Source organism: Dreissena polymorpha, chromosome 2, assembly GCF_020536995.1.
Source record: "Dreissena polymorpha isolate Duluth1 chromosome 2, UMN_Dpol_1.0, whole genome shotgun sequence".
NCBI classification, from domain to species: domain Eukaryota; kingdom Metazoa; phylum Mollusca; class Bivalvia; order Myida; family Dreissenidae; genus Dreissena; species Dreissena polymorpha.
The window spans coordinates 120,966,498-120,991,932 of record NC_068356.1 but is presented as its reverse complement, the minus strand read 5'-3'; the positions used below and the strand labels follow the sequence as shown (position 1 = coordinate 120,991,932).

Sequence of the window (25,435 nt, the reverse complement as noted above, 5' to 3'; positions counted from 1 at the left end):
TTATTTACATTGGACTAAAAATGTGACTTCTAGATATCTCACAAGGATTTACAATAGCAACATAAGGAAAACTGACAAACCCCTGGCAGCAATGTTTTTCAACCAACCTGGACCATTCTCCAACTCAGCCAAGATATCATAAGAACAAATGGTCAGACCACGTTTTGTGACAATTGGACTATAAATGCGACTACTAGAGTGATTACAAGATTTCACTATAGCCATATGGGGTAAACTGCCTTGAACCATTTTCAAACTCAGCCAAGTTATCATTAAAAAATTGTTCTGACCAAGTTTCATCAAGATTGAAACAAAGGTGTTCTAAATGTTCTACAGTGATGACAGGCTTTTGCTTAAATATTACATAGTAACCTTGTTTTTCACCTCATCTGACCCAGTTTTGAACTCGGCCAAGTTACCGTTTAAATATTGGGCAATAAATGTTGCATCTAGAGTGCTAACAAGATTAATAATTAAGACACACAATGATGAACAACAAAGGACATGCAAAAGCTCACAATGATAACGTTGTGCTCAGGTGAGCTTACAATTTTGCCCCATACCTCATCCATAGAGTAGTCTATGAGATCACATTTGTTGGCGACTAGAATGATGGGAGTCCTATGATCCTCTCCTGTATGCTCCCGAATTAATGGCAGCCACACAGACGTAACCTGCAACATTGTGTATTCTCCATATACATTTACTACTCTGGCAATTACCACTGATTCTGATTTTGGATGCAAGCAAATTGCATTAAACATATTTTTGACTCAAGCAAAACTTCTGCCTTACATTATCTTAATGCAACACAATTTTTAAGTAAAAAAATCATTAATATCTTGGCAGAGGTAGCAATTCACCATAAGACATTTATGTATTGCTTCTCCCAATAAAACCCTAACAAAATGAAGTAAACATTTAAGTATATCATATGCTTTGGTGTTTGATTGCAAAATTAAAAGGCACTGCTTCTTTAAAGACATAAACTATGATGTGAAGGCATTAAGCATAAATGAAGAAACATAGACATAATTTAATACAATACAAAAACAAAACACCAACAAAATGGTGTATCCTACCCCTTCAAATGTGACATCATCATCTACTGCCCACACAATGCAGATGACATGGGCCTGGAACAGAGCATTGCAACGTATGGTGAAAGGCTAGTCCTACTTGGTTTGAAAATGAGCCACCTTATGCCAAAATGGGTCTTATGCAATAAGCAGCTTACATGCTAGTCCTACTTGGTTTGATAGGCAGCTGCATCATGTGAGAATGGGGCGTAGGCCATAAGTGGCTTACAATCAATTCCTACATGTTTCGAATATGAGCCACATCATGGGAAAAGGGATTGTATGCCATATGCGGCCCATGCTGCTCCAGACAAGCCTGCATTAGAAACTGAGAATTTATGCAGTCTGGTCAGGAGATACCCTGCCTGCAACATTCACCCAAGATTAATTGGTCTCATTAGTGGACAGGGTAGCTCCTGACTAAACTGTGTTCATGCTATGCTGTAAATACATGGCATAAGACCCCTTTTTGCATGATGCCGCTCATATCATCAAACCCATTGAATACCATGGTGGACAATGCCAGGCCTGCCTACAACCATAACAATAATCATACATATATATGATATAAATCGTTCTGGGAAAACAGTTTTTAATGCATTAAAGTGTTTAACCAGATTAGCCTGTGTACTACACATACAAGAAATCATCAGTTTTAATTTAAAAAAATATATTAGGGACTTTTACCAAGCAAACCTACCTTTTTAATCTCATCAATTAGATCTTCTTCTGTTTGTTCTCGATCTGAAATTATTCAAATTTTAATCATGTTTACCTATTATAGAAAATAAAAGTAAATAACAATTACACACAAATATGCATGTTAAACTGAATATACCATAAACTTTTTCATGTGACTAAAAATGTTTATGACTTTAAATAATTACAATTTTATGAGCATTGAGCACCTTGTTGAGGAACACAAAATATACCAACTCAAGGAATTAAATGAAAATAATGCAAACAGTGATATGGAAAATTCAAAAAACCATGACTGCATCATTTTAATCAAATGTTCACACAGAAAGCCAACTTGTCCCAAAATACACCAATTTAAAGATCTGGGATACATTGATTTATGATGAATGTATTAATATGTGGTAAAAATATATGCACATGTAATTATAATATAATAAAATAATAATTTAGTTATACCACAGGTGGTTAGTGTGTGGCTATGATATTAAGTAGCAAAAACATCATTTTGAATGAAAAATAATCAAATTATAACCAAAAATCAACTTCTCTAAAAAAAATCACAATAAAAATATATATATATATATATATAACAAGGTATTCAACTCAATATGACCCGACAATAGGGTGCAGTGCATTGATTTGAACAGCCATTACTTCATCAATTGAGCAGTGATTTCCATGAACTCGGTCTTATTTAACGCAGAAATGAATTTCTGTTCTGGAAATGTAAATATCTTGCAATATTTTTACAAATGCTGGGACAAATTTTAAGAAATAACACACAACTTGCATGACCAACTAGATGATCTAATGCGATTCAAGTATGAAATCTTCAGGGAGTAATGACAAACCTTTGAGTTGGATCAATTAAATTGCTAGTGTGTGTAAAATGTCAGCAAGTTGAAATATATGTAAACAAAGGTTTCAAAAGGAGCTGGATGGTTAGTTTTGATGCATAATGTAACGGCAAGAACGGTAAAAATCTGTTTTCTCATACGTTTTATTGAATTATGGTACCGAGGTCTGTGAACTTTGCAAGGAAAATGCCCTTTACTCCATTAAGATTTCAGTCTTGGATCTGGTTAGATTTCAGCATTTATTTCAGCAGACCCTTCCCTGCAACTTTCCAACAGACTTTCTAAGCTGTCGGCGCTTTGATTAAAACTGGCATAGGGATTTAGCTTAAGCATGAATGGCAGGACAAGCCCCCTTTCATTTATATGCCTCACTCTTTTAAAGTATGTGCGCCAGTTCTATTTGTATGCCCAACATGCCTCACCCTTTTAAAATATTCTATTTATTTGCCCCTCCCCTATTAAAATATGTCTCACTCTTTTTGTCTCTATTTTATCCATCCATGTTCTGTAAAAAAAAAAACACATCTAACATGTTTTTATTGCCTTCTGACAATTTTAAAGAGTAACATCAGTTTTAGTTAATCTTAAATGCAAAGTATTGTAAATAAAGAACATACTTTGTGGAATATGTGATATGTGATGAATGGATTATTGAATTGAAGAAATATAATGGACACAGCACAATTAAACCACTCAAAATGTACAGTTTACAGCGTTCGACACTAACGGGAGTCCGAGACTCCTTAAAATGAGACTCGGACACCTTGTTTTTGTGTCAGGGGAGTCATCAGACTCCTTTAAAATCATATTTGAATTTTAAAAAATCAGTTGATTTCCTTTTTTGTTTCGCAAGATCAGAATGTCCGAACTTTTGTGGATCCAAAAAATGTGCCAAACATCATTCTGCTTGAATACATGGACAAACACAAAAAAATCCGACTTTTTTTATTTTTGTTCTCTGTCACTGTCAGTGAGTGTAGTAATAGGAGAACATGAAAACTATGAAACGATCGTGGCCGTTTTTTTACTGATATTTTTGCTGCAGTAAATTAGCTTCGCCAAACAATTTCTCATTACTATAAAAATCATCACAATACTTGAATTTTTTACACATTGTACGTTTTATGGCCCCAAGGACCTGAAGATCGGACCGGGTGTGAATCATTTGAGCGTGAATGGCCCGTGTCACTATCAATCGATGATTTCAGTGGTTTATTGCAGTTTGTAGGCATTGTCATACCAACCACACTAATGGGTTCCTACCGTGTACTCCTCCACGATAAAATTGTGGCAAGTTACTTAAGAGACTGATGATGGCAACAGGGTGTAATCCTCGTGGAAATTGTGCTTTGCATGCAAAATATTGTCTAAACATGTTTTCATCGTGTAAAAACCCAATGATGAAATTACAATAAAATTTGAATTATATTGCGTTTCCCAATTTCCATGTTTTTGGAAATATTATAAGGAATATATATAAAGCAATGAGAAATATAGGGTTGTTACAGTCTTCTGATGTGATTAAGTAACTATGACACTAACAAACAGAAGGCTCCGAGAATGTTTTTTAACCCTAATGTCAAGGTTAAACAAGCAATCATAATGCATAATAGAAAATAGTACATGTTGAAATCTTACAATGATTAAGTAAATTATTAACTTAAATATTATTGGAATGCGTTAAATATTTTGCAATGTGATATAACAAATATTGAACAGCAGTCACTTACAACTTCGAACTGAAAACAAGCATACAATAAAAATTTAACATTTTATGGATTGACATGTGTTAATGGCTGAAAATATGATATAAAAGTGTCTTAATTGTTGGACTCCTTGAAATCTGTCCGGACTCCTAAATTTCAAAAGTTAGGAGTCCTTGGACTTCTTACTCAGATAAGTTAGTGTCAAATACTGGTTTACCATTTTTCAACACAGACGTCATCAGCCTCTTTTCAAGCGCCCCTCCCCTGCCATTTCATTAGTCTGGCTAAATCCCTTGGAAAAAAAATTATCTTTAGAATTATCAGATAAAAGAATGAAATTAAGTCAACTTACGTGAGAAATCTACAATATGTGTAGGAACATTTTCAGGAGTCACGTCGGCAGGTATGATAATCTCTTCAGCTTTTGCTGGAACCTTTAACACGACAAACATAACAAACAATAAGAAACTAAATGTAACATTAGTTACACAGGGGCCAGTCAAAAAAAAAGTATATGTAAGAAATATACTCTTTTTTTTTGGACTGGCCCCTGTGATTTGTTATTCACAATAAATGTCAAACTAGTATGTATTACCATAATTAATTTTTTATAAATTCCATTATATTTTGATGACTGGAAATTATTATTCCAAATGCACTTCCTTCAAAAAGCATGTTATCATCAATGAAGTCAATGTTCAGGCATCAAATCCTATGCTACCCAAAGCTTTCACTTAAATAAATGTACCCATAAAATGAATATTTTTGGCAACTCAGCATTTTGGCAAATATTAAAAATTTGATGGAGCTCATAGTCATACTACTAGCTCTGACACCCGAAGAGAATGAACTATTCTGTAAAGTTTTTTATGCTACTTAACCATTTCATAAATCAGCTAAGATATAATTGAATACATTTTTTGAGCCAGTTTCATGATAATGAGCTAAAATATGTCTTTATGGTGTTCTAAAGATAACACCATAGTCATATGGCATGATTTAAAAAAACTTGGGGGAGAATCAGAGAATGACAATGTTGGCACCAGGGATATGGTTCGAACAAACTTGGTAGAGAAGTAACTTAAGTTGTTAAACCAAACACACTAACAAGAAAAACGTACTAACAATAAGTTGTTAAAATAAAGTTTACACACTTGCAGGTGTGTACTATAAGCTTAGATGAGCAAAAAATAGTGTTTTTAAGATACCTCTCTGGCAAATTCTTCACTGACAAGTGACAAAATTAAACAGGTTTTTCCAACTCCAGCTGAAAAAAAAAATGTAATCAATTAATTGCAGTAAAAATACAGTCCAAATGAATACAGTTTTTAATCAGCCATCACAAGTCAAAAGTACACTTGTAAATAAAATGCTCGGAATTGTGGAAAGGCGCTCACAAACAAAATTGTGTGCCAAAAAGCAGTGTTCTCCTGAAGCACCTGCAGCCAGTGATTACACTGCTTACATTCAATCTAAATGTAGATGCCGGTTACTTTTCCCCAAAATATCAATTGAAATGTTGTAAATACACCTGTTTCCTTGCTTAGACGCTGGCTGCTTTGAAAAGAGAACTTGTTACTCAAATTTTTCTGGAGTACACTGCAATAAGCCTATATTGGTTAATAAAGTGCGCGCATTTCAATAAGCGATCAGTGTGACAGTGAATTAATTATGTAATGAGGCACTTCCGTTGGTTGAGAAAATGGCGAGACGAGTGACTTACCTTGTCAATATCTATACACATAGTCGAACTATCTTTCTTTATAAGAAGACGTTTTGTCTGAAGACTGTTTATCGATTTAGTATGTCTATGCATTATAATAAACAACGGGTAACTAAAAAAAATAAAATAATAATAATAAATAAATAAAACATTGCCATCGAGCGCCTGTGGGATAACCATCAATTAAATAACAACTTCTAAAAATTGAAAAAACATGAACTTTCCAGAGTTTCTTGAAGGTTTTTAGTAAATGACACGATAAAATGAGGACGACCGATACTATGAGAATAAGAGATAGGTCAGTTTTGTTTAAAATCCCTGTGTGTTTGATTTTTTCACAAGCATGTGGTTAACGGGCAGTAATAGGGAATACAAATGTTATACAGTACTTACAGTCTCCAACTAGCAATATCCTAACTTCTGGCTTGGAAGTCATCGTGTTAGAACTATTAAATTGCGTAAGATTCTTAATTTCAGCGCATCATGATCATGATAGAATGTGACCTCATGACTTTGTAAATTAGTGGTCATGCAAAAACATCATGCGGTACATCACTGAGAGCTTTTAAATATGACTATAAAAAACATTGTTTGAAACGTTTTTTAAGGCAGTCAATTGCATTTGTAACCCCTAAGTAGATTAAAAAGGAATAGTTCAGAACAAATGTCAAATAAATATTATTTAGACTAACTTCCGGCGGAAATGGAATGTAAGCATGCGCGAGTAACCGGCGTTTTAGTTCCGGATAAGACAAGCGTCTGCTCTTTCGAAGTTGGTTTCTTAGAACTTCTGAAAGTTTCAGTTAAAATTATTATTTGATGTAAAGTAGGATGGCATTTTAAAGTAGTATACTTAACATAACAAAACAATGGTTATGGTAGCCTCAAGAAAAAGTGAACATGGTTTGACACATTTTTGTTGAGTTGTTTTGCTCACAGGCACTCGCAACTGCTACCCTGTACACACAGTCTACAATAATAAAGAACCTCTACTCTTGTTTACATAAACATGCATTTTGAAATGGCTGAATAAATAATCTGAATTACGGCACTGTTGGTCCAACTGATAATTGCACAAAATGTGTATGCCAATTTTATAATGATTTTTTCACTCATCAAAAGTGCATGCATAATCGTCGACTCACCTAAATTCGCGACTAACCTAGATTCGCGGATTTCGTTTTCGTCACATAACCGGTATCGAGATTTATTTCTTCGCATGTGTGATCGTGGCAATATGCAAACGAATGTTTACTCGATTGGAACCATTGAAGATTTGCGAAAAATATGCGTTTTAAACAAGTAAAAAGTGTACATAATTTACAATCAATTAGCAAAAATACCATATTTTCTTAACATCAATAATATCGGACCATCGAATTTCATATATATCAAGTTAAAATCTGATATCACAATTTTTTGTTGTCGTCTGCTGTTGTAGCAGCGCTGCCATATATGGTAATGTTACGCTTCGAGACATGAACAATTCCAACACATGATTTATTGTGTGTTTCTTAGACCATGACAATTAAGCTTATTTTTTATTTATTTTTTTGTTTTTAAGACAATCCCTGAGCATCGTCGCAAGAAGTATAGGCATTATCCACCGACTGCCTTGATAAATGCTTACAAAGCTGTTAAGGAGGAGAATGTGTCTGTTCTTAGAGCCTAAAAATTATACAGAGTGCCTAAAATACATCACGTTACAGGGTCTTGGAAAAAATCCACCCAGACACAGTTGTTATGGGAGCTGCTCCCATTTCCCATGCATTTTACCCTGTTCATATGTTAATATTTTATTGTTATTTCGTGTTTGACTTTTTGTTAAATGTTTCATATGCACCAGAAACAAATGTAAACTGTTAAAAGTAAGTTAGCTTGGCCTAATTACTCGACATTGTAATGAATTTGTGTATGACGTCATACCTGCGAATCAAGGGTAGTAAAACAAAATGGCTGACGCTTTACACTAATGTCAAGAATATTGACATTTAAGAGCTTTAAAAACATTGTGTGGACATCATAATGGAACAAACAGCGAGAAATGAATTTATTTTTAAAAGTTCATGTTGGTTTTCGTTGTTTTTTTATGTGTTATTATTTTAATATGGACATTAAATGTTAAGGTCGCGAATTTTCGGTAATCGAGGATATTTGGCAATTTTCCTAGTTCTGGCTACCATAACTTTAAATGTCGCTTTTTATGATTTTTGACAGGCGCGACTTTATAGTTATGGACCAACCCCATTAGGAAAGTCAACCAGAAATTCCTGAAAAGTTGACAGTTAACAGAGACCGGTCCATAAATGCTTTTAAATGCAGTTATTAGCCCAAATCAACCACTTGATCGGAAAGATTGACATTTTTCACATTTAACTGATATATTCTTTCACAAAATACTATTTTAAACATTTAAAATGTATCTATTCTGCCCTCACATATCGAGAAAAACAGCGATGTGACAGACTTCCTTGAAATGCTAATCTCCCGAGATTTCATGGTCATATGACGTTATTTCTATTTTTATACGCCCGTCTATGACGGGACGTATTATGGTATACCCCGCGTCCGTCCGTCCGTCCGTCCGTCTGTTAATGTCGTACGCTACGTCAAATATCCTTTGACAGATTTTCTTCAAATTTTAACACAATCTTAATATTGATAAACCCTGATCCCCTTTCGTTTTTGACGGAATTCTGAATTGTCGATCCAGAGTTATGGGACTTTGTTCGTCAAAATTTCGTGATTTCATTGAATGTCCTACTGTAGCTATATAAAAATGTTAAAGTTGTTATAACTTTGGTATGCTTGGACCTAGAGTCTTGAAACTTGACATGAAGGTTGGCCAGAACTAGTAAGTAACCACTGGACATTTCAAGGTCATTCATTTGAAGGTCAAGGTCACTGTGACCTTGAATGTAAAAATGTTAAAGTTGTTATAACTTTGGTATGCTTGGACCTAGAGTCTTGAAACTTGACATGAAGGTTGGCCAGAACTAGTAAGTAACCCCTGGACATTTCAAGGTCATTCATTTGAAGGTCAAGGTCACTGTGACCTTGAATGTAAAAATGTTAAAGTTCTTATTTCATGTTATAACTTTGGTATGCTTGTACCTAGAGTCTTCAAACTTGAAATAAAGATTGGCCAGTACTAGAAGATGACCACTGGTCATTTCAATGTCATTCATTTGAAGGTCAAGGTCACTGTGACCTTAAATGTTAAAATGTTAAAATTGTTATAACTTTGGTATGCTTGGACATAGAGTCTTCAAACTTGACATGAAGGTTTGCAAGCACACTTAGATGACCACTGGTCATTTCAAGGTCATTCATTCTAAGGTCAAGGTCACTGTGACCTTAAATGTTATTGTTGTTCATGTATCCTACCGTAGCTCAAATATCCCCCGATGGATTTTTTATACGCCCGTCTATGACGGGACGTATTATGGTATACCCCGCGTCCGTCTGTCCGTCCGTCCGTCCGTCCGTCCGTCTGTTAATGTCGTACGCTACGTCAAATATCCTTTGACAGATTTTCTTCAAATTTTAACACAATCTTAATATTGATAAACCCTGATCCCCTTTCGTTGTTGACGGAATTCTGAATTGTCGTTCCAGAGTTATGGGACTTTGTTCGTCAAAATTTCGTGATTTCATTGAATGTCCTACTGTAGCTTAAATATCCTTCGATGGATTTTTTTCAAATTTCAACACAATCTTAATATTGATAAACCCTGATCCCCTTTCGTTTTTGACGGAATTCTGAATTGTCGTTCCAGAGTTATGGGACTTTGTTCGTCAAAATTTCGTGATTTCCATGCTCATGTACTTATAAAATAAACCATGTATTCAAATACAAATAAACTGAAGTAAAAAAATGATTCAAAGGGTTATTTATTACCTTACTACTTCATTGGCGAACGACGGGCGTATCATGCGCTCATGGCGCAGCTTTTATTAGTAACATACCATGTGCTCAAGTGTTTTCAAATTCAGAATGACATTTTCCGGTATTTTAGATTATTCTGGCTTGTATTGTAAACAAATTGTATTGTAAATACAAACTCAAGGTAAATATTATTAAAAACTACCTGATTCACACTGAAATCAGTCTTATAATCCACCAGACGTAAGTTGTTAATCACAAATAATAGATTTCAGAAAACGAAAGTAATGTTTACAATTTCAGCAAAAAATGTCAAGGTCGATCCGAAAGTATCCAAATGAAAGCTCGTCACGTGACAAAGCGACAATTGCGTCAAAATTGTGAATTTCAGACTGATGAGAGTTATTTTCATCGATTGTAAGATGCATTTGAAACATTTGAACCTTAAAATATTCCCAGATGCAGTAATTTATATTCATTCACCAATATACGTAGAAATGTATCCAAGAAAATGAGCTTTCTTTTCTTTATAGCGTGACATAAATATGTTACGACTCTGGTTGACTTTCGATACGGGGTTGGCTTCAGCGTACAGGTATGTCAATACTATATAAACTGTACGCTGAAGTTTCTTTAGCTAAAATTTACCATGAGTATTTACGCAAATACTCATCTTAACTGGACCTCTGGTGCTTAGCATTTGGCTATGATAATAATTAGAACAAACATGATTTTGAATGAAAAATAATCAAATTATAACGAAAAGTAAATATCTCTGAAAGAATGAAATATATAATGCATGTCTATCCGTAGTATGGGCCCTCTTATTACTTTTCATAACCGGTTTTATGGATTTTTAAAAAATAAATAATACTTTGAGTTTGTATTTGTTTTGTTGATTAACATGACTGTAAGATGTCAATTTAAAGTGAAAAACCTGAACAAAAATATTAACGGTAAATAAAATTTTACATTAACCGGAGTTACCTCCCTATACTGCTCCATGTCACTCGAGAACTGTCACAAAGTATTGGCCTTCGTGATTGGTTGCTATGTTATGTTGGTAACGGCAAGAGAACATGCTACAATTAGGTTCGCAAAGTGAAGTTCAACTTCTGAACGTAACACAGGCCACGAAAAAGTCAAAAGAAGTAACGCATCTAAAAATGTCATCTAATTTTTTTAAGTATATTTCATCCATTTGTAAAAGAAAACCTATTCAAATATAAAATACACAATCCAAAACATAACAGTAACAGATAAAAAAAAAGAAAAATTAAACCAACAATTAACAATTTCAGTCAATGTTCTTCAACGGTAAATGTTGCTTTCACAAATCGACTTGACATTTTGGACAAAAGAATTGAATGTTCCACCTCACTACCTAACTGAAGTGCAGAATGCAAGATGCACCCAGCCATCGCACTTGTCGTCGCACTGTGCCCAATGTACAATCTTCAGACAAAGTTGATTGCGTAGTGTAGGTGGTGTGATCTGGTTGCAAATACAGCACGGAATTGTCCGATTCTACGCCGGAGTCGGATCAGGAAATTAATTTTGAATGGGATTCATCCCACTAGTTGATGGCCTCTGAATTTCATGAGGTTCAATTTGGGTGTCTCAGCTTTCATTATATGTCTACAATTTGTTGTCCCGTTATTTATTGTATTCTTTTAGTTCCAAATAAAACACATATTGGTTATTTCCTTTCCACCAGCTGACGGCTTCTTCAGTGTTCAATCCTTTTGTACATCCTTTTTTACACGATATTAACACTTTTGACATGCTTTGTTGATAGAACAAAGGTCCTCCAATGTTTTGAATTGTTGTTCCATGAACAGCTTCACTGCTTCCTCTCCGCCTTTAGAAACCTTCACTTTCCGAATTGGGTCCTTTTCACGAAAGCTTTCACAGGTTTGCAGGTGTCATTGACTTTAGGTAGGCTCTGCTAGCTAGTGTGCATAGTTCATACCTAGTAATTTGCTGCCCCATGTTCTTGGTCAAAAACGATGCACATTCCGCATTATAGTACGTTTAAAGGGTCCAAAAAGGCCTACATCCAATGGCTGGAGAAGATGGAAGGTATGAGCAGGTAGCACAAATAGAACAACGTTCTGCTTCTTGGCCCATTTAAGGGTGTCAATCAAAACATGTGCAGCATGTCTGTCGTATATCAGCAATACATGTTATGGATTTGCGTTCATGCTGCTGACATGTTGAAAAAAGTCTGTGTTCAGGGGTGATGCCGGTTTTGTCCATATTGAAGATTAAGTGTGGTTTATCTAGGAGATTGTTCGTTGTCAATGTGTTGTGAGATCATTAAATTTAGACTTTAATTAGACTTGAATTGCTGTAATCATTTTGTTAAATGTGCAAAAATAAAAAAGGTTTTGTGGTGTATCATTTTGATCTTTATTAAAAAATATGAGGTTTTCAGTTAATGTGATATTTCATGTTTTGGGAAATGGCTTTACATTCAGGGCAAGTAGATTTTCTAAGTACTTGCCCGGCAGTGCAAGTTGGTTATAGGTTAATGTTGAGCCCTGGGAAGCGATTTAGTGTACCCATCTTTAAAGGAATCTGTAGAGCCAATTGTTGCTCATTGGTTTGTTGGTGATTTTTCTTTCAAACGAGAAGACCAGGTCGCCTGTCGGTGTTTTCAGCCTCTCATTGGTGAGCTTGTACCCATGCTGAGCTAGTGTTTCCACATTATCCACAAGTATCCGGACCTCATCAAGACTCAAAATAGGGGCCACACCAACTACCGCGATGTTGTGGTTCACATGACCAGACACTCTTTCTCTGATGGTTTGATGGGGAACACCAAACATTCTGGCTGCCGTTTTAAGTTTTACGCCTTTTTTTTATGCTCCCCCTAAAAATATTGGGGGGAGCATATAGTCGCTGCTTTGTCTGTCCGTCCGTCCTTGTGTCCGTCCTTGCACAATTTTTGTCCGGGCCATTTCTCAGCAACTTATTACGGGAATTCAATAAACTTTATGGGAAGCTTCACTACCAACAGGAGATGTGCATATTATCAGCCGGTAATGGTCGGATGATTTTTCACAGAGTTATGGCCCTTTGAAATTTTCTATAAACTGTACATATAGTGCAATTCTTGTCCGGGCTATTTCTCCCCAACTACTGACTGGAATTCAACTACCTTGAGGAGATGGGCATGTTATTTGTGGGTTCTGGTTAGGTGATTTATTTAGAGAGTTATGGCCCTTTGAAATTTTTAAGTTGCTAAACTTAAAAGTTTAAGAAGCTCCTACCAATACTGGCATCGAAGCATGTTTGCCTTAAAATCCGTGGCAACGTGTTCAATGCTTGTGTCTGTTCTGCCATGTTACATGGTAGTGAAGCGTGGGCACCATCCGCTTCTGATCTACAACGACTTCGTAGAAACGACAGAGCAATGGCCCGCTGGATTTGCGGCATCAAACCTGACGACGGAGTCCACACTGACATGCTGTATGGAAAACTAGGGATACCAGAAGTCACTGCATCACTGAGAGCCAGACGCCTGAGGTGGTATGGGCATGTCGAGTGTGCCACCTCTTGCATCAATTCAATCTCAAAGATGGCCATTCCTGGTGCTAGAGGTAGAGGGAGACCAAGAAAATCGTGGTCTGACTGTATTAAGGATGACCTGCACACCTGTGGCATGGGTGACACTGACCCACAGAACAGAGGAGCGTGGAAATCAGGGGTTAGACGCTCTAGCCGCCTGCTGCCTACCCCAACTACTGGGACTAATCCCGCAGCAGATGACAAATAAACTCAGGATCAAGTCAAGTCAAACCATCCATCGTATTATTTTGTCCAAAGTTATGCCCCTCAAGACGTTTCCTTTTATCTGAGTATATAGTGCAATATTGTGACAAAAAAAACCTTTGGGGAGCATCACCCGTCTCAGACGGTTTCTTGTTTACATTGGGAATGGGGCTAAATTCCGGACCTGATTTTTTACGAAAAAAAACCACTGCATAAACACATATAAAAAACACTTTTATGTAAATGTTGTTTTATTAATGTATTTAACTGAATTTAATTAACATATTTAACCCTTAACCTGCTGTGTATGTAATAAGTTACTTATAACTGATAAGCCTCATTGCTGCGAAATTAATTTATATAATAGAGGCTGAAATAAGCAGCTGCTGAATTAATTTATAAAATAGAGGCTGAAAGGGGTGGCTGCTGAATTAATGTATATAATAGAGGCTGAAATGGGCGGCTGCTGAATTGATTTATATAAAAGAGGCTGAAATGGGCGGCTGCTGAATTAATTTATATAATAGAGGCTGAAAATATAATCTCATTTTACAGCAGACATTCCAAATCTGACCTGTAAACAAGCCCCGTATGTATTGCCAGTACTTCTCATTTTTGAGTGTTATTTTAAGGGGTCATTTAACTTTGAAGAAGCATAGTTAAATGTCACAAGGCAATTAATGAAGGCATCATAAAATCTCATGGCTCCTGGCTGTCAATTTTAATGTTCAACTTTGCATGACCTCTGAATAGGGCAACTAATGGCAGAAACTACTATATTGACTAGTAAATCTCTACATCTAATTGATTTTAATCGCCACTTGTTTTCGTAAACTGAAAGATTTTATCGCCACTCTTCTAAAACTTTCTCATTTTGCGACAATTGCGAATGGCAGTGGGAGCCCTGAATATAGTTTGTCAATATTTTATAAATACAATTAAAGAAGTTTTTGTCAATCTTCCTTAGAACAACTGTCACTCTTCTTCCCGAGCACAGCATGGGCACATATATGTTGCACCTCTTCTGATAACTTTTATTTCTGTACAAAATGACAAATGTACCCAGTGGTTGCAAGCTCTATTGTCACACTGTGCCGATCTAACAAAAATTATTGAACCACTGTTCCTAACAGCTTCAGGGGAAAATCGTTTATACTGGCAACACAAGTCCTCTTCATTTTCAGTATCACTACTGTCAGAGAAGGTGTTCACAATAGAGAGGCCAGGTTGGGGGGATGAACTATGGGCATCATTACTGATAGCTTTCTTAGTTTTGCTTTATTTATTCATGTTTTGATTATCTGTATGTTGTGGCATTTTTTTCAAGACCTCTCCTGATATTTCTTTTCCTGCCACTATTTTACTCATTGTTTTTTCTAGCTTTTGACAAATTTCCACTTTTCTTCTGTGCAAACATGTCAATACCATCTACTTGTATACCACCTTCAACAGTGTTCTAGCTATCGGAAGTTTCTGACTCGGAGTGATGAAAAACTTCAGCTGGGATAAAAAATTAGCTTGGGACAGCATCTGCATTAAGGGGGTATATACCTGCATGGCGAAATGATGAAGTCTGGTTTTCTGCAGACAATGACTTCAAGTAAGACTTTGATGCAACCTCACACACATTATAGCTTATGTTTGGTGCATCAGTCGGTGGCAGAGGCTGCTGTACATCATCTGGAAAGGCCCAAAGCAGCCGATATCTAAAGGTTGAAAGATATTGCTGCAATGAGGAGGTAGGATTAATATAATGGTGTTGTTATCCAGAGCCCATTCAGTTAAACAAACTGAAACATGGGATTTGTGGCCATCAAGTAGCAGTAATTTCTTCTGGTCACTAGATCCTGGGGTGAACTTGAGGAAATGCTGCTCTAAGTAGGTACGGAAAATGCAACTATTTGACCATCCAGTCTCGCTAACTGTTCCATTAGAGCCTGGAGCTGCACAATTCAACAAGTCAGCTTTCATTCTTTGGCCTGGGAATATGTAAAATGGGGATAGAGCTTGACCTGCTGCATTCTGGCAGCCAATTATTGTGATTGTCTGCCCTTTTCCAGATGTGAAAGACGAAGGACAGTAATCAGCACTAGCAACGATGAATGGTGGTTTGGGATTAACTGTTACCCCTTTTTCATCTATGTTAAAGATCAGGTGGGGTTTATCTGTCAATTCAACTTTTGTTTTAATGTTCCTTTTAGGTTCTGGAAAAAATTGTATATTGTCTCCCTTGGGGCCATTTAAGCTTGAGCATGATCAAGGGCTCTTGTTTTGAGAACTTTGAGTTCTCGCCGGCGCCTCAAGAAACCATAAATCTATTTAAAAGATAGGGCGTTATCCTTTGTTCTTTTACCCAGCTGAATAGCATAGTCAAATGAAATGTCAATACACTCTTTTCTAGTGTACCATAGCCTTATTCAGCCATTTTTTTAATGTTCCACCAATTTTTTTCGTCCTCATATGTTAACAAAGGCAAAGCTCCTGCAGATTTAATGTTTACATTGACCCTTTCAGCAGTTTTATCACTTAGAGTTGTTTGTGGCAAGTTGAATAAGACAGCTGCTTTTCTTACGAAAACACCATCCTTTTTACTAGCTTGTAAGCATTGGATAAAGCTGTTGGTGAGTACAATCTGTTTTTCTTTATAAGTCATTTTGGATAAGACTTAAAACAAAAAAGTGAACAAATCACCATTTTGAAAAGAATGAAAGAATGTTTGCACTACTGAGATTGTCTGCTTCACTTTGCACTTAATGCGGAAATTTAATAAAGAGGAGCAATAAAATGTATGAGCTATGGATAAATTTGTATAATTTTAGTTAAACTCACTCTATCTTGGTACTTGACAAAAATCAATGACAGATGTTCAAAAACGCCAATTATTACCTCAAATTTAGATTAAATGAGTCGAATGTGGACATTTGTCACACTTTCCCCATTTCACCAATGTAATGTATGGGAACTTGTCAATGTCTGCTGGCTCTAACCTATTGCACACGCAACATAATTCAGAGTCAGTTTTAATGTCCTAATCACTGTTTGCATCCTCAGGACTCAAATGGGCACATGCTGTATGCTGAGTCCAGAAATACTAAGCTTACCGGTAGGTCCCTTTGGTGTGTCCTTTTCTTTATCTTCAGGATCACAAGCGACTGCGGATTGTTTGGCTGCAGCTGTAAGCTGCTGAACATTCTTTTCGTCCATCAAGATGCCTGTGACTTTAAATGGAGATACATTTCTTTTAGGTTTGGGCTTAACTGCTTTAGTGATTGTCTTTTTGATAAAGAAGTCAACAGCTGGAGACTCAGAATCTTATTTTTCATCAACAGCATGCTGCATCAGGTTTGGTGTTCCTTCACTTTGTGTTGTTGATTTCATGGTAATATCTGGTTCATCAAAGATTAAAGATGGTGATATCTTGGAGTCATTAATTGCTAATTTGTTGTATGGTAATATTCAAGTCTTCTTGAAAGCTGATGTGAAATTTTCTGGAGAAAGAGCTTTCAGATAGGGATTTGATGTTAGTTCGTCAATATTGTATTTTGTTATGTTTAAGCCAGGATTTATCTTCATGAAGCGCTGACACTCCTGATAATAATTTTATATGTTTTTGAAAGGCCCGAAAATGCCTACATCCAGGGGCTGGGTTAAATGACTGGAGTGTTGTGGCAGAACAAAAAGGATGACATTTTTCGCTTTTGCCCATTCAGCCCATTTTAATGAAATGTGTGAGCGGTGACCATCATACAGTATGAGTGTGGGATATTCGCTGTCTGTAGAAACATAGGAAATGAAATGTTTCGTCAGATAGTTCAGGAACACTAATGTATTGGACTATCTAGACTTTGACATCTCCCCGGCTGACCTTAGACATGATCCTTTCAAAAATTCGTCATGCCAACATTGCCCTTGGAAGACATACCGGTAATAAGTTGGAACACTTTGAATAGCAGCATTACCAGCTGCTATGATGGTAACTGTGGATGACCGTGCAGAGGTTATATTTTGTGTCCTTTTTGCATATGATTTTTAGCTCGGCTGTTTTCGGTGAAAACCCGAGGTATTGTCATAGCCAGCTCGCCGTCAGCCGTCCGCCGGCGTCATGCTAAAACTTTGACATTTTGTCTACAATCAAAGTGCTTCCACCTACATCTTTGAAACTTCATATGTAGATGCACCTTGATGAGTTCTACACGCCACAACCATTTTTGGGTCACTAGGTCAAAGGTCAAGGTCACTGTGACCTCTAAAAAAAATATTTAACCAAATTCTGAAAAGCGTTCATTAATTCAAAAATGCACCTGCAGCCGAGTGTTGGCACCCGTTATGTGGTGCTCTTGTTGTGGAATGTTTTCACTGTTGACACCAGATTCGTCGATATTGAATATCTTTTGAGGTTGATCTATTATTTTGTTCTCAGAAAGTACATGGAAAAGTTCATCATAATATTTATTGAGTGCTTCTCTTGACATCTTTGCTCTTGAAAGCTCTAACTTTTGAGGTTTTAATGACTTAAGTTCAAGTCATCGTTTGCAAAATCCATAGAACCAGTTATCATTAAGGCTCTTTTGGTCAGGTTTCTTTGCTTTTCCCAAAGACTCTCCCTATATATTGCACCAAATAATTTTTGTACCCAAATCCAATTTCTGCCATACAGGTAACATGGTCGTACAACTTTTTTTCTTCATCCATGGTGAAAATGGTCTCGTTTCCAACTGTTGCATCAGCATCAACGCGACCTTTTATTCTGTCCATAAGGTTTGTTTCTAGTACAGAGTACATCGTTGCTGCTCTGTACGCAGAAACACCACCCAAAATGGCCTCAAACACCCTCTGAAGGTTCTCATTTTCAAACAGCAGACACTGTTTTTTTTATTCCATTCCATAGGCGGAAGGATATTGTTTTGGCGTTGTCCGTCCGTCCGGAGCCATTTCTTGGAAGTTCTTTGGCGGATTTCATTGAAACTTGGTATGAGTATATATAACAACAAGAGGATGATGCATGCCAAATGGCATTGTACACCATCTGTTAATAACAGAGTTATGGCCCTTTGTATCTTGAAAAACCTTTGTATCTTGAAAAATGCTCACTTTTGTGACCGGTGGATTTCATTGAAACTTGGTATGAGTATATATATATGGATAAGAGGATTATGCATGCCAAATGGCATTGTACACCATCTGTTCATAACAGAGTTATGGCCATTTGTATCTTGAAAAAATGCTTTTTTGTGTGTCCGGAGCCATATCTTGGAAGTCACTAGTGCTTTGGCAGATTTCATTGAAACTTGGTGTGAGTGTCCAGAAGCATATTGGCGGGGGATATCAATTCAATGAATTTGCTTGTTGGTTGAGGTTCCTGAAAAATAGAACAAAAATATTAGTTCAAGTGCTCTTAAATTGCCATGCAATACAAAAAAGCAATGCTAAAATTTGCATTTTAAAATGATTGCTAAAATTTTACAAATTTGTTATGTATTGAATTACAATACTCTTGGGAGGAATGTAAGCCATATATTATTTATAAATTTAAAACTTTTGTCATCAACAATTTGCCATGTCTCAGTGTGTAGATTTCCTTACCGAATACTGGTCGTGTACGTAATTACGGCCACTTTGAGACTATTTTAACAAAATCTTTTGTTTTAGGCAACAGGTTGAAACTAAACAGTTAACTTCACATATATAATCCTGGGTTCATAACTCACCTTGCATGAAAATTTCAATAGAATTAGATTAGTGTATGTTACTTTTATGAACAGAAATTAATGACATATAAACTATCAATTTTCGTAGGGCAATTGTACCTAAAAAATCGGCCACTTTTCAGTTTAATCTGCAGGTACACTTACAAAGCAAATCTTTAGACAAATGTCCTCATTTGAAGAGTATTAATAAAGGTTTACACAAACAAAATTTTCTACTTGAAACGTAAAATATATGTGACATTATTATACATGTTACTCCCCCTACCTTTTTTAATTATTTATATAAACAGGCACTGTTGATGGGGAACTGCAAATTCATAAAAAAAAATAATTTATTATAGTATTTATCAATTTTTTCTAACATAGCTAAGAAAGTAAAAACATTTTGTTTAAAAAGTTGGCTTTAGTGTTGATTTTTAGTTAACGCTTATATTTAATTTTATAACATGTAACCTATTAATAGTCTAATCAAGGGAGGTAATTTATATATTAAAAGTTTATATTAAGGTCCTGATTTTTAAGTATGTTTTTAATACAATTAATTGAAAATACCTTAATTAAAGTTTATCAAATAGAAATAATAATAATTTTATCAAATATATTTGTTTCTTATATGAATATAATTTTTGCAATGGATGATTACGTCACTCCCATGTGAGAAATATTTCATGTTATGTTTGAGACATTTTAATGCAAACGTTTACAGTGATATGCTTCTTTAACTTGCAAAATATTGAGAATAGGGTTGGTTTTCAAGTTGATTGTTCTAAAAATAATCAAAATATATATGTGTATAGATCATGACAATGATTAAACACAGTGGCCGATTTTTTACGTACAGGCCGGAATTAAGTACACGACCAGTATGGATTTACAATGTTTGAACATTAAATGCTTGTTATGAAAATGCATTTAAATCAATTTTAAAACAAATCGATCACACTTTAAATAATATATAAAGTTGTAAAACATAAAGAATTATAGGTTAACTCTACATTGTTGCACTTGTCTCTGTCTTGGTCATCACAACATAAGTGTTTTAACTTCCATCAAATGATGATCTTTTTAATTCAATCTGTGTATGCTTTAAAAGAGCATGGTTTAAACTTATTTGGATTTTTCAAAGTGACTACAAATTTGGATCCCTGTCCTTTGCTGATTATTTATAAATGTATCTTATTTAACTCAGAACATCCAGTTTTTCCTGACTTATCAATAACTCTCTAATGAAATTGTATGTTTGATTAGTTTAGCTTATATGTTACTATACATGCTTTAATGTTCTTAAATGCATGATTATGGATCACTCTGTTTGACATATTTTGTAAATGCTGTATTTTGGGCCAGTGGCCTATATTACCTAATAAACATGTCTATGTCTACTTTTTTGAAAATGTTAACGCTCAACAATTAAAACAAGGGCTGTTTGTAAAACATGCATGCCCCCAATATGGGCTCTCCGTTGTAGCGAGAGCCATCGTGTGAATATGTTTTTTGTCACTGTGACCTTGACCTTTGACCTAGTGACCTGAAAATCAATAGGGGTCATCTGCCAGTCATGATCAATGTACCAATGAAGTTTCATGATCCTAGCCATAAGCATTCTTGAGTTATCATCCGGACACCATTTTACTATTTCGGGTCACCGTGACCTTGACCTTTGACCTAGTGACCTGAAAATCAATAGGGGTCTTCTGCGAGTCATGATCATTCTACCTATCAAGTTTCATGATCCTAGGAATAAGCGTTCTTCAGTTATCATCCGGAAACCATTTTACCTTTTCGGGTCATCGTGACCTTGACCTTTGACCTAGTGACCTGAAAATCAATAGGGGTCATCTGCGAGTCATGATCAATCTACCTATCAAGTTTCATGATCCTAGGCTTAAGCGTTCTTGAGTTATCATCCGGAAACCATTTTACTATTTCGGGTCACTGTGACCTTGACCTTTGACCTAGTGACCTCAAAATCAATAGGGGTCATCTGCGAGTCCTGATCAATCTACCTATCAAGTTTCATGATCCTAGGCCTAAGCGTTCTTGAGTTATCGTCTGACAACCACCTGGTGGACGGACCGACCGGCCGACAGACCGACATGAGCAAAGCAATATACCCCCTCTTCTTCGAAGGGGGGCATAATAAACGTACAGTTAATAAATTGGAAACTAAATAAGCCAAATCTGAATGAAAACAGTGAAATTCTAAATATTTGTTTTTATTATGTAATGGCCTTTTTTACAGGTTTCAGTAAAAAAGTCAGTTTTTCACAGTTTACAAAGTAGTATTTTTACAAGTCATGGCAGTGTTAGACTTGTGAAATGTCCATGTCAAGATTTTGAAATGACCAAACACAGCCACTCTGAAAGTATGAAAAAAAGCCTTCACAAGGATAACCATTATTAACTGTTTCAAAACAAGTGACATGAGCCTTTAATGTTTGTTGTTTCATATTTCTTTAACAGAAACAGTAAGTTTCACACTCATTTCGAATTAAAGCAATATGTTTTAAATTAAAAAAGAATGACAAATAACATACTATTTATTATACCCAACTTCAAAGAAGTGGTGGTATATTTTATCACGGAGCTTATATTGATAGGAGATGAATCGAGTATTTGACCCTTACTGTAGTAAATTCAATCATATGCAAAAAATAATCATCTGATTTTATTGGTTTATTCATTATCTTGTTGCTTATTGTCCCCTACCGGTGAAACCGGAGGGGACTTATGGTTTGCACTCCGTCCGTCTGTCTGTCAGTCTGTCTGTCAGTCAGTCCGTCACACTTTTCTGGATCCTGCGATAACTTTAAAAGTTCTTAATATTTTTTCATGAAACTTGAAACATGGATAGATGGCAATATGGAGATTATGCATGTCATTTCATTTTGTTTCTACGTCAAAAATTCTGGTTGCTATGGCAACAAATATATATTTTTTAAATAATTTTTTTACTGACAATGGTGGAGTTTCACCGGTAGGGGACCATATTGCTTGGCAATCTCTTGTTATTCCTCTTTCAAAAAAAAATATCTTTTAGTATATTTCCGTTGTTTTTAATGGATTTATAGCGATTTAAACACAAGAATTAAACATTTTATGTTTTACCACCATGCGTTAAATTGTGTCTAAACTCAGTCACGTTACGGTAACTATCGATTAGCGTACATCGAAGCACCGAGGTTATACATTTTGATGTACCCACTATCGTCATTTTTATGTCCCCCACCACTATAGTGGGGTACATGTTGTTTTTGCCCTGTCTGTTGGTTTGTACGTTGGTCTGTCTGTTGGCTTGGTCAAACTTTAATATTTGCCATAACTTTTGCAATATTGAAGATAGCAACTTCATATTTGGAATGAATGTGTATCTCATGGAGCTGCACATTTTTAGTGGTGGAAGGTCAAGGTCATCCTTCAAGGTCAAAGGTAAAAAAAAAGTCAAAGCGGCGCATAAGGGGACATAGTGTTTTTGACAAACACATTTCTTGTTTTAATTGTCCCCTACCGGTGAAACCGGAGGGTACTTATGGTTTGCACTCCGTCTGTCTGTCAGTCAGTCAGTCTGTCACACTTTTCTGGATCCTGCGATAACTTTAAAAGTTCTTAATATTTTTTCGTTAAACTTGTAACATGGATAGATGACAATATGGAGATTATGCACGTCATTTCATTTTGTGCCTACGTCAAAAATTCTGGTTGCTATGGCTACAAAAAAAATAAAATACTGACAATGGTGGAGTTTGACTGGTAGGGGACCATATTGCTTGGCAATCTCTTGTTATGCTTTCATTTCTCGGCCGATTTTGCCAAATTATATATCATTAGAAAGCTTATGTTACGTAGTTTTCAGATATATAAATATATATTAAGTTTTTCTTCTGATTTGGGCAGCCCGGCGAGTTATATCTTTAACTTTTGCAAATATCATACCGTTTTAGAATTTAGATTTACGGTTGACATGTTCGTACTTTATACCAATTTGTAGCATTTATATTTGGAGTTCAGTTTTATGTGACTCATTTTCGACAAGATATTTGCCGATACGGTCCCGTTTCTTATCCGTGTCATATAGAGTCCGTGATTTTATTGAAGCTGTCTGTCGGTAGATGGTTGATTGGTCTGTAGACCATGTTTCCATGCAATATCTAGAGAATACTTTGACTTACAACCATGCACATTGGTTAGTGTTTTATACAGGAAGGAAAAGGGGCGTGGTGCAAAATTTCAAAAAAGGGCAATTTAGCGCGCGACATCCATAAAAAGGGCACAAATATATCTGTATAGTGACTTAATAACAAGCTTTGTTACACACAAACATTGTATGTATAGTTTTGAGATTTATTGTTGAATACTAATTAAACCAACAAAATCCAGAATGTATATTTATCCCCACGCTTTTTGAAAAAAAGGTGGGGATATTGTGGTGATCTCCGCCGTCCGTCCGTCCGTCTGTCCGTCTGTCCGTCCGTCTGTCCGTCCGTCCTGGCCACTATCTCCTCCTACACTAAAAGCACTAGAACCTTGAAATTTACACACATGGTAGCTATGAGCATATGTGCGACCCTGCACTATTTGGAATTTTGATCTGACCCCTGGGTCAAAAGTTATAGGGGTTGGGGTGGGGCCGCGTCAGAAATTATCACTCATTTTTTTAGGTTATTTTACATTTACTTCTTTATTTCTACACCGATTCACTTCAAATTGATACTGGACCTCACCTATGACAATACGGTCAATCTCAACCATGCATGGCCCCATTCCCAACCCTGGGGCGCCCCGCCCACATAGGCCACACCCACCAAAAATTTCCATTTACTATAATTTTTTCATTTCTACACGGATTCACTTCAAATTGATACTGAACTTTTGTTATGACATTAGGGTCAATCTCAACTATGCATGGCCCCAATCCCAACCCTGGGGCGCCCGCCCACATAGGCCACACCCACCAAAAAATTCCATTTACTATAATTTTTTCATTTCTACACGGATTCACTTCAAATTGATACTGAACTTCTCTTATGACATTAGGTTCAATCTCAACTATGCATGGCCCCATAACCAACCCTGGGGCCCCGCCCACATAGACCACACCCACCCAAAATTGCCTTTACTATAATTTCTTCATTTCTACACCGATTCACTTCAAATTGATATTGAACTTCTCTTATGACAATACAGTCAATCTCAACTATGCATGGCCCCATTACCAACCCTGGGGCGCCCCGCCCACATAGACCACACCCACCCAAAATTGCCTTTTACTATAATTTCTTCATTTCTACACCGATTCACTTCAAATTGATACTGAACCTCTCTTATGACAATACGGTCAATCTCAACTATGCATGGCCCCATTACCAACCCTGGGGCGCCCTGCCCACATATGTCACACCCACCCAAAATTGCCTTTTACTATAACTTCTTCATTTCTACACCAATTCACTTCTAATTGATGATGAACTTCTCTTATGACAATACGGTCAATCTCAGCTATGCATGGCCCCATTACCAACCCTGGGGCACACCTAGGTCAAACATTCGGCGTGGGGATACGCGTCGGCCTCTGCCGCGCCATTTCTAGTTTATTAATGGTTTGATAGTAACTTGGGAGGAAAGGAAGAAATTTAATAATTTTGAGTTCTAAAGTTAAGGTCACAGACACTTTTTACAATTAATTCTTTTCTGCACAATGTCATCAGCAGGCTTTGACCTTTCAAATTTTTATGCTCCCCCAAAATTTTTGGGGGGAGCCTATAGTCGCCGCTTTGTCTGTCTGTGTGTGTGTCCATCCGTCCGTGCACAATTTGTGTCCGGGCTATTTCTCGGCAATTAATGACCGGAATTCAATAAAACTTTATGGGAAGCTTCACTACCAAGAGGAGATGTGCATATTATCAGTGGGTTCTAGTCAGATGATTTTTCACAGAGTAATGGCCCTTTGAAATTTTCCATTAACTGTACATATAGTGCAATTCTAGTCCGGGTTATTTCTCA

The 25,435-nt window shown here is 36.3% G+C and overlaps 3 protein-coding genes across 7 annotated transcripts in view; 2 read left to right on the top strand and 1 right to left on the bottom strand.

Annotated features, from left to right (window-relative positions):
* LOC127868777 (mitochondrial Rho GTPase 1-like) overlaps positions 1-6,782 on the bottom strand; it is a 32,957-nt gene extending 26,175 nt beyond the window's left edge. Inside the window, exons 1-6 of one of the 2 annotated variants that reach the window (XM_052410842.1) lie at positions 6,458-6,782; positions 5,550-5,608; positions 4,694-4,775; positions 1,780-1,823; positions 1,083-1,136; positions 564-674 (exon numbers count right to left, since the gene is read on the bottom strand). In XM_052410842.1, the coding sequence (XP_052266802.1) occupies positions 564-674; positions 1,083-1,136; positions 1,780-1,823; positions 4,694-4,775; positions 5,550-5,608; positions 6,458-6,500 (393 nt within the window). In that variant the 5' untranslated portion in view covers positions 6,501-6,782. The remainder of the gene's footprint in view (positions 1-563; positions 675-1,082; positions 1,137-1,779; positions 1,824-4,693; positions 4,776-5,549; positions 5,609-6,457) is intronic. The other variant, XM_052410843.1, reaches the window with a different exon arrangement.
* The window catches only part of LOC127868775 (zinc finger protein 678-like), a 68,927-nt gene continuing 50,254 nt past the window's right edge, over positions 6,763-25,435 (top strand). Inside the window, exon 1 of one of the 4 annotated variants that reach the window (XM_052410837.1) lies at positions 6,763-6,836. The gene's annotated coding sequence lies outside the window, so the exon portion shown is untranslated. The other 3 variants (XM_052410833.1, XM_052410838.1, XM_052410840.1) reach the window with 3 other exon arrangements.
* On the top strand, positions 13,369-13,731 carry LOC127870033 (uncharacterized). The gene has a single exon (XM_052412694.1). The coding sequence runs from the start codon at positions 13,369-13,371 to the stop codon at positions 13,729-13,731; it is 363 nt and encodes a 120-aa protein (XP_052268654.1).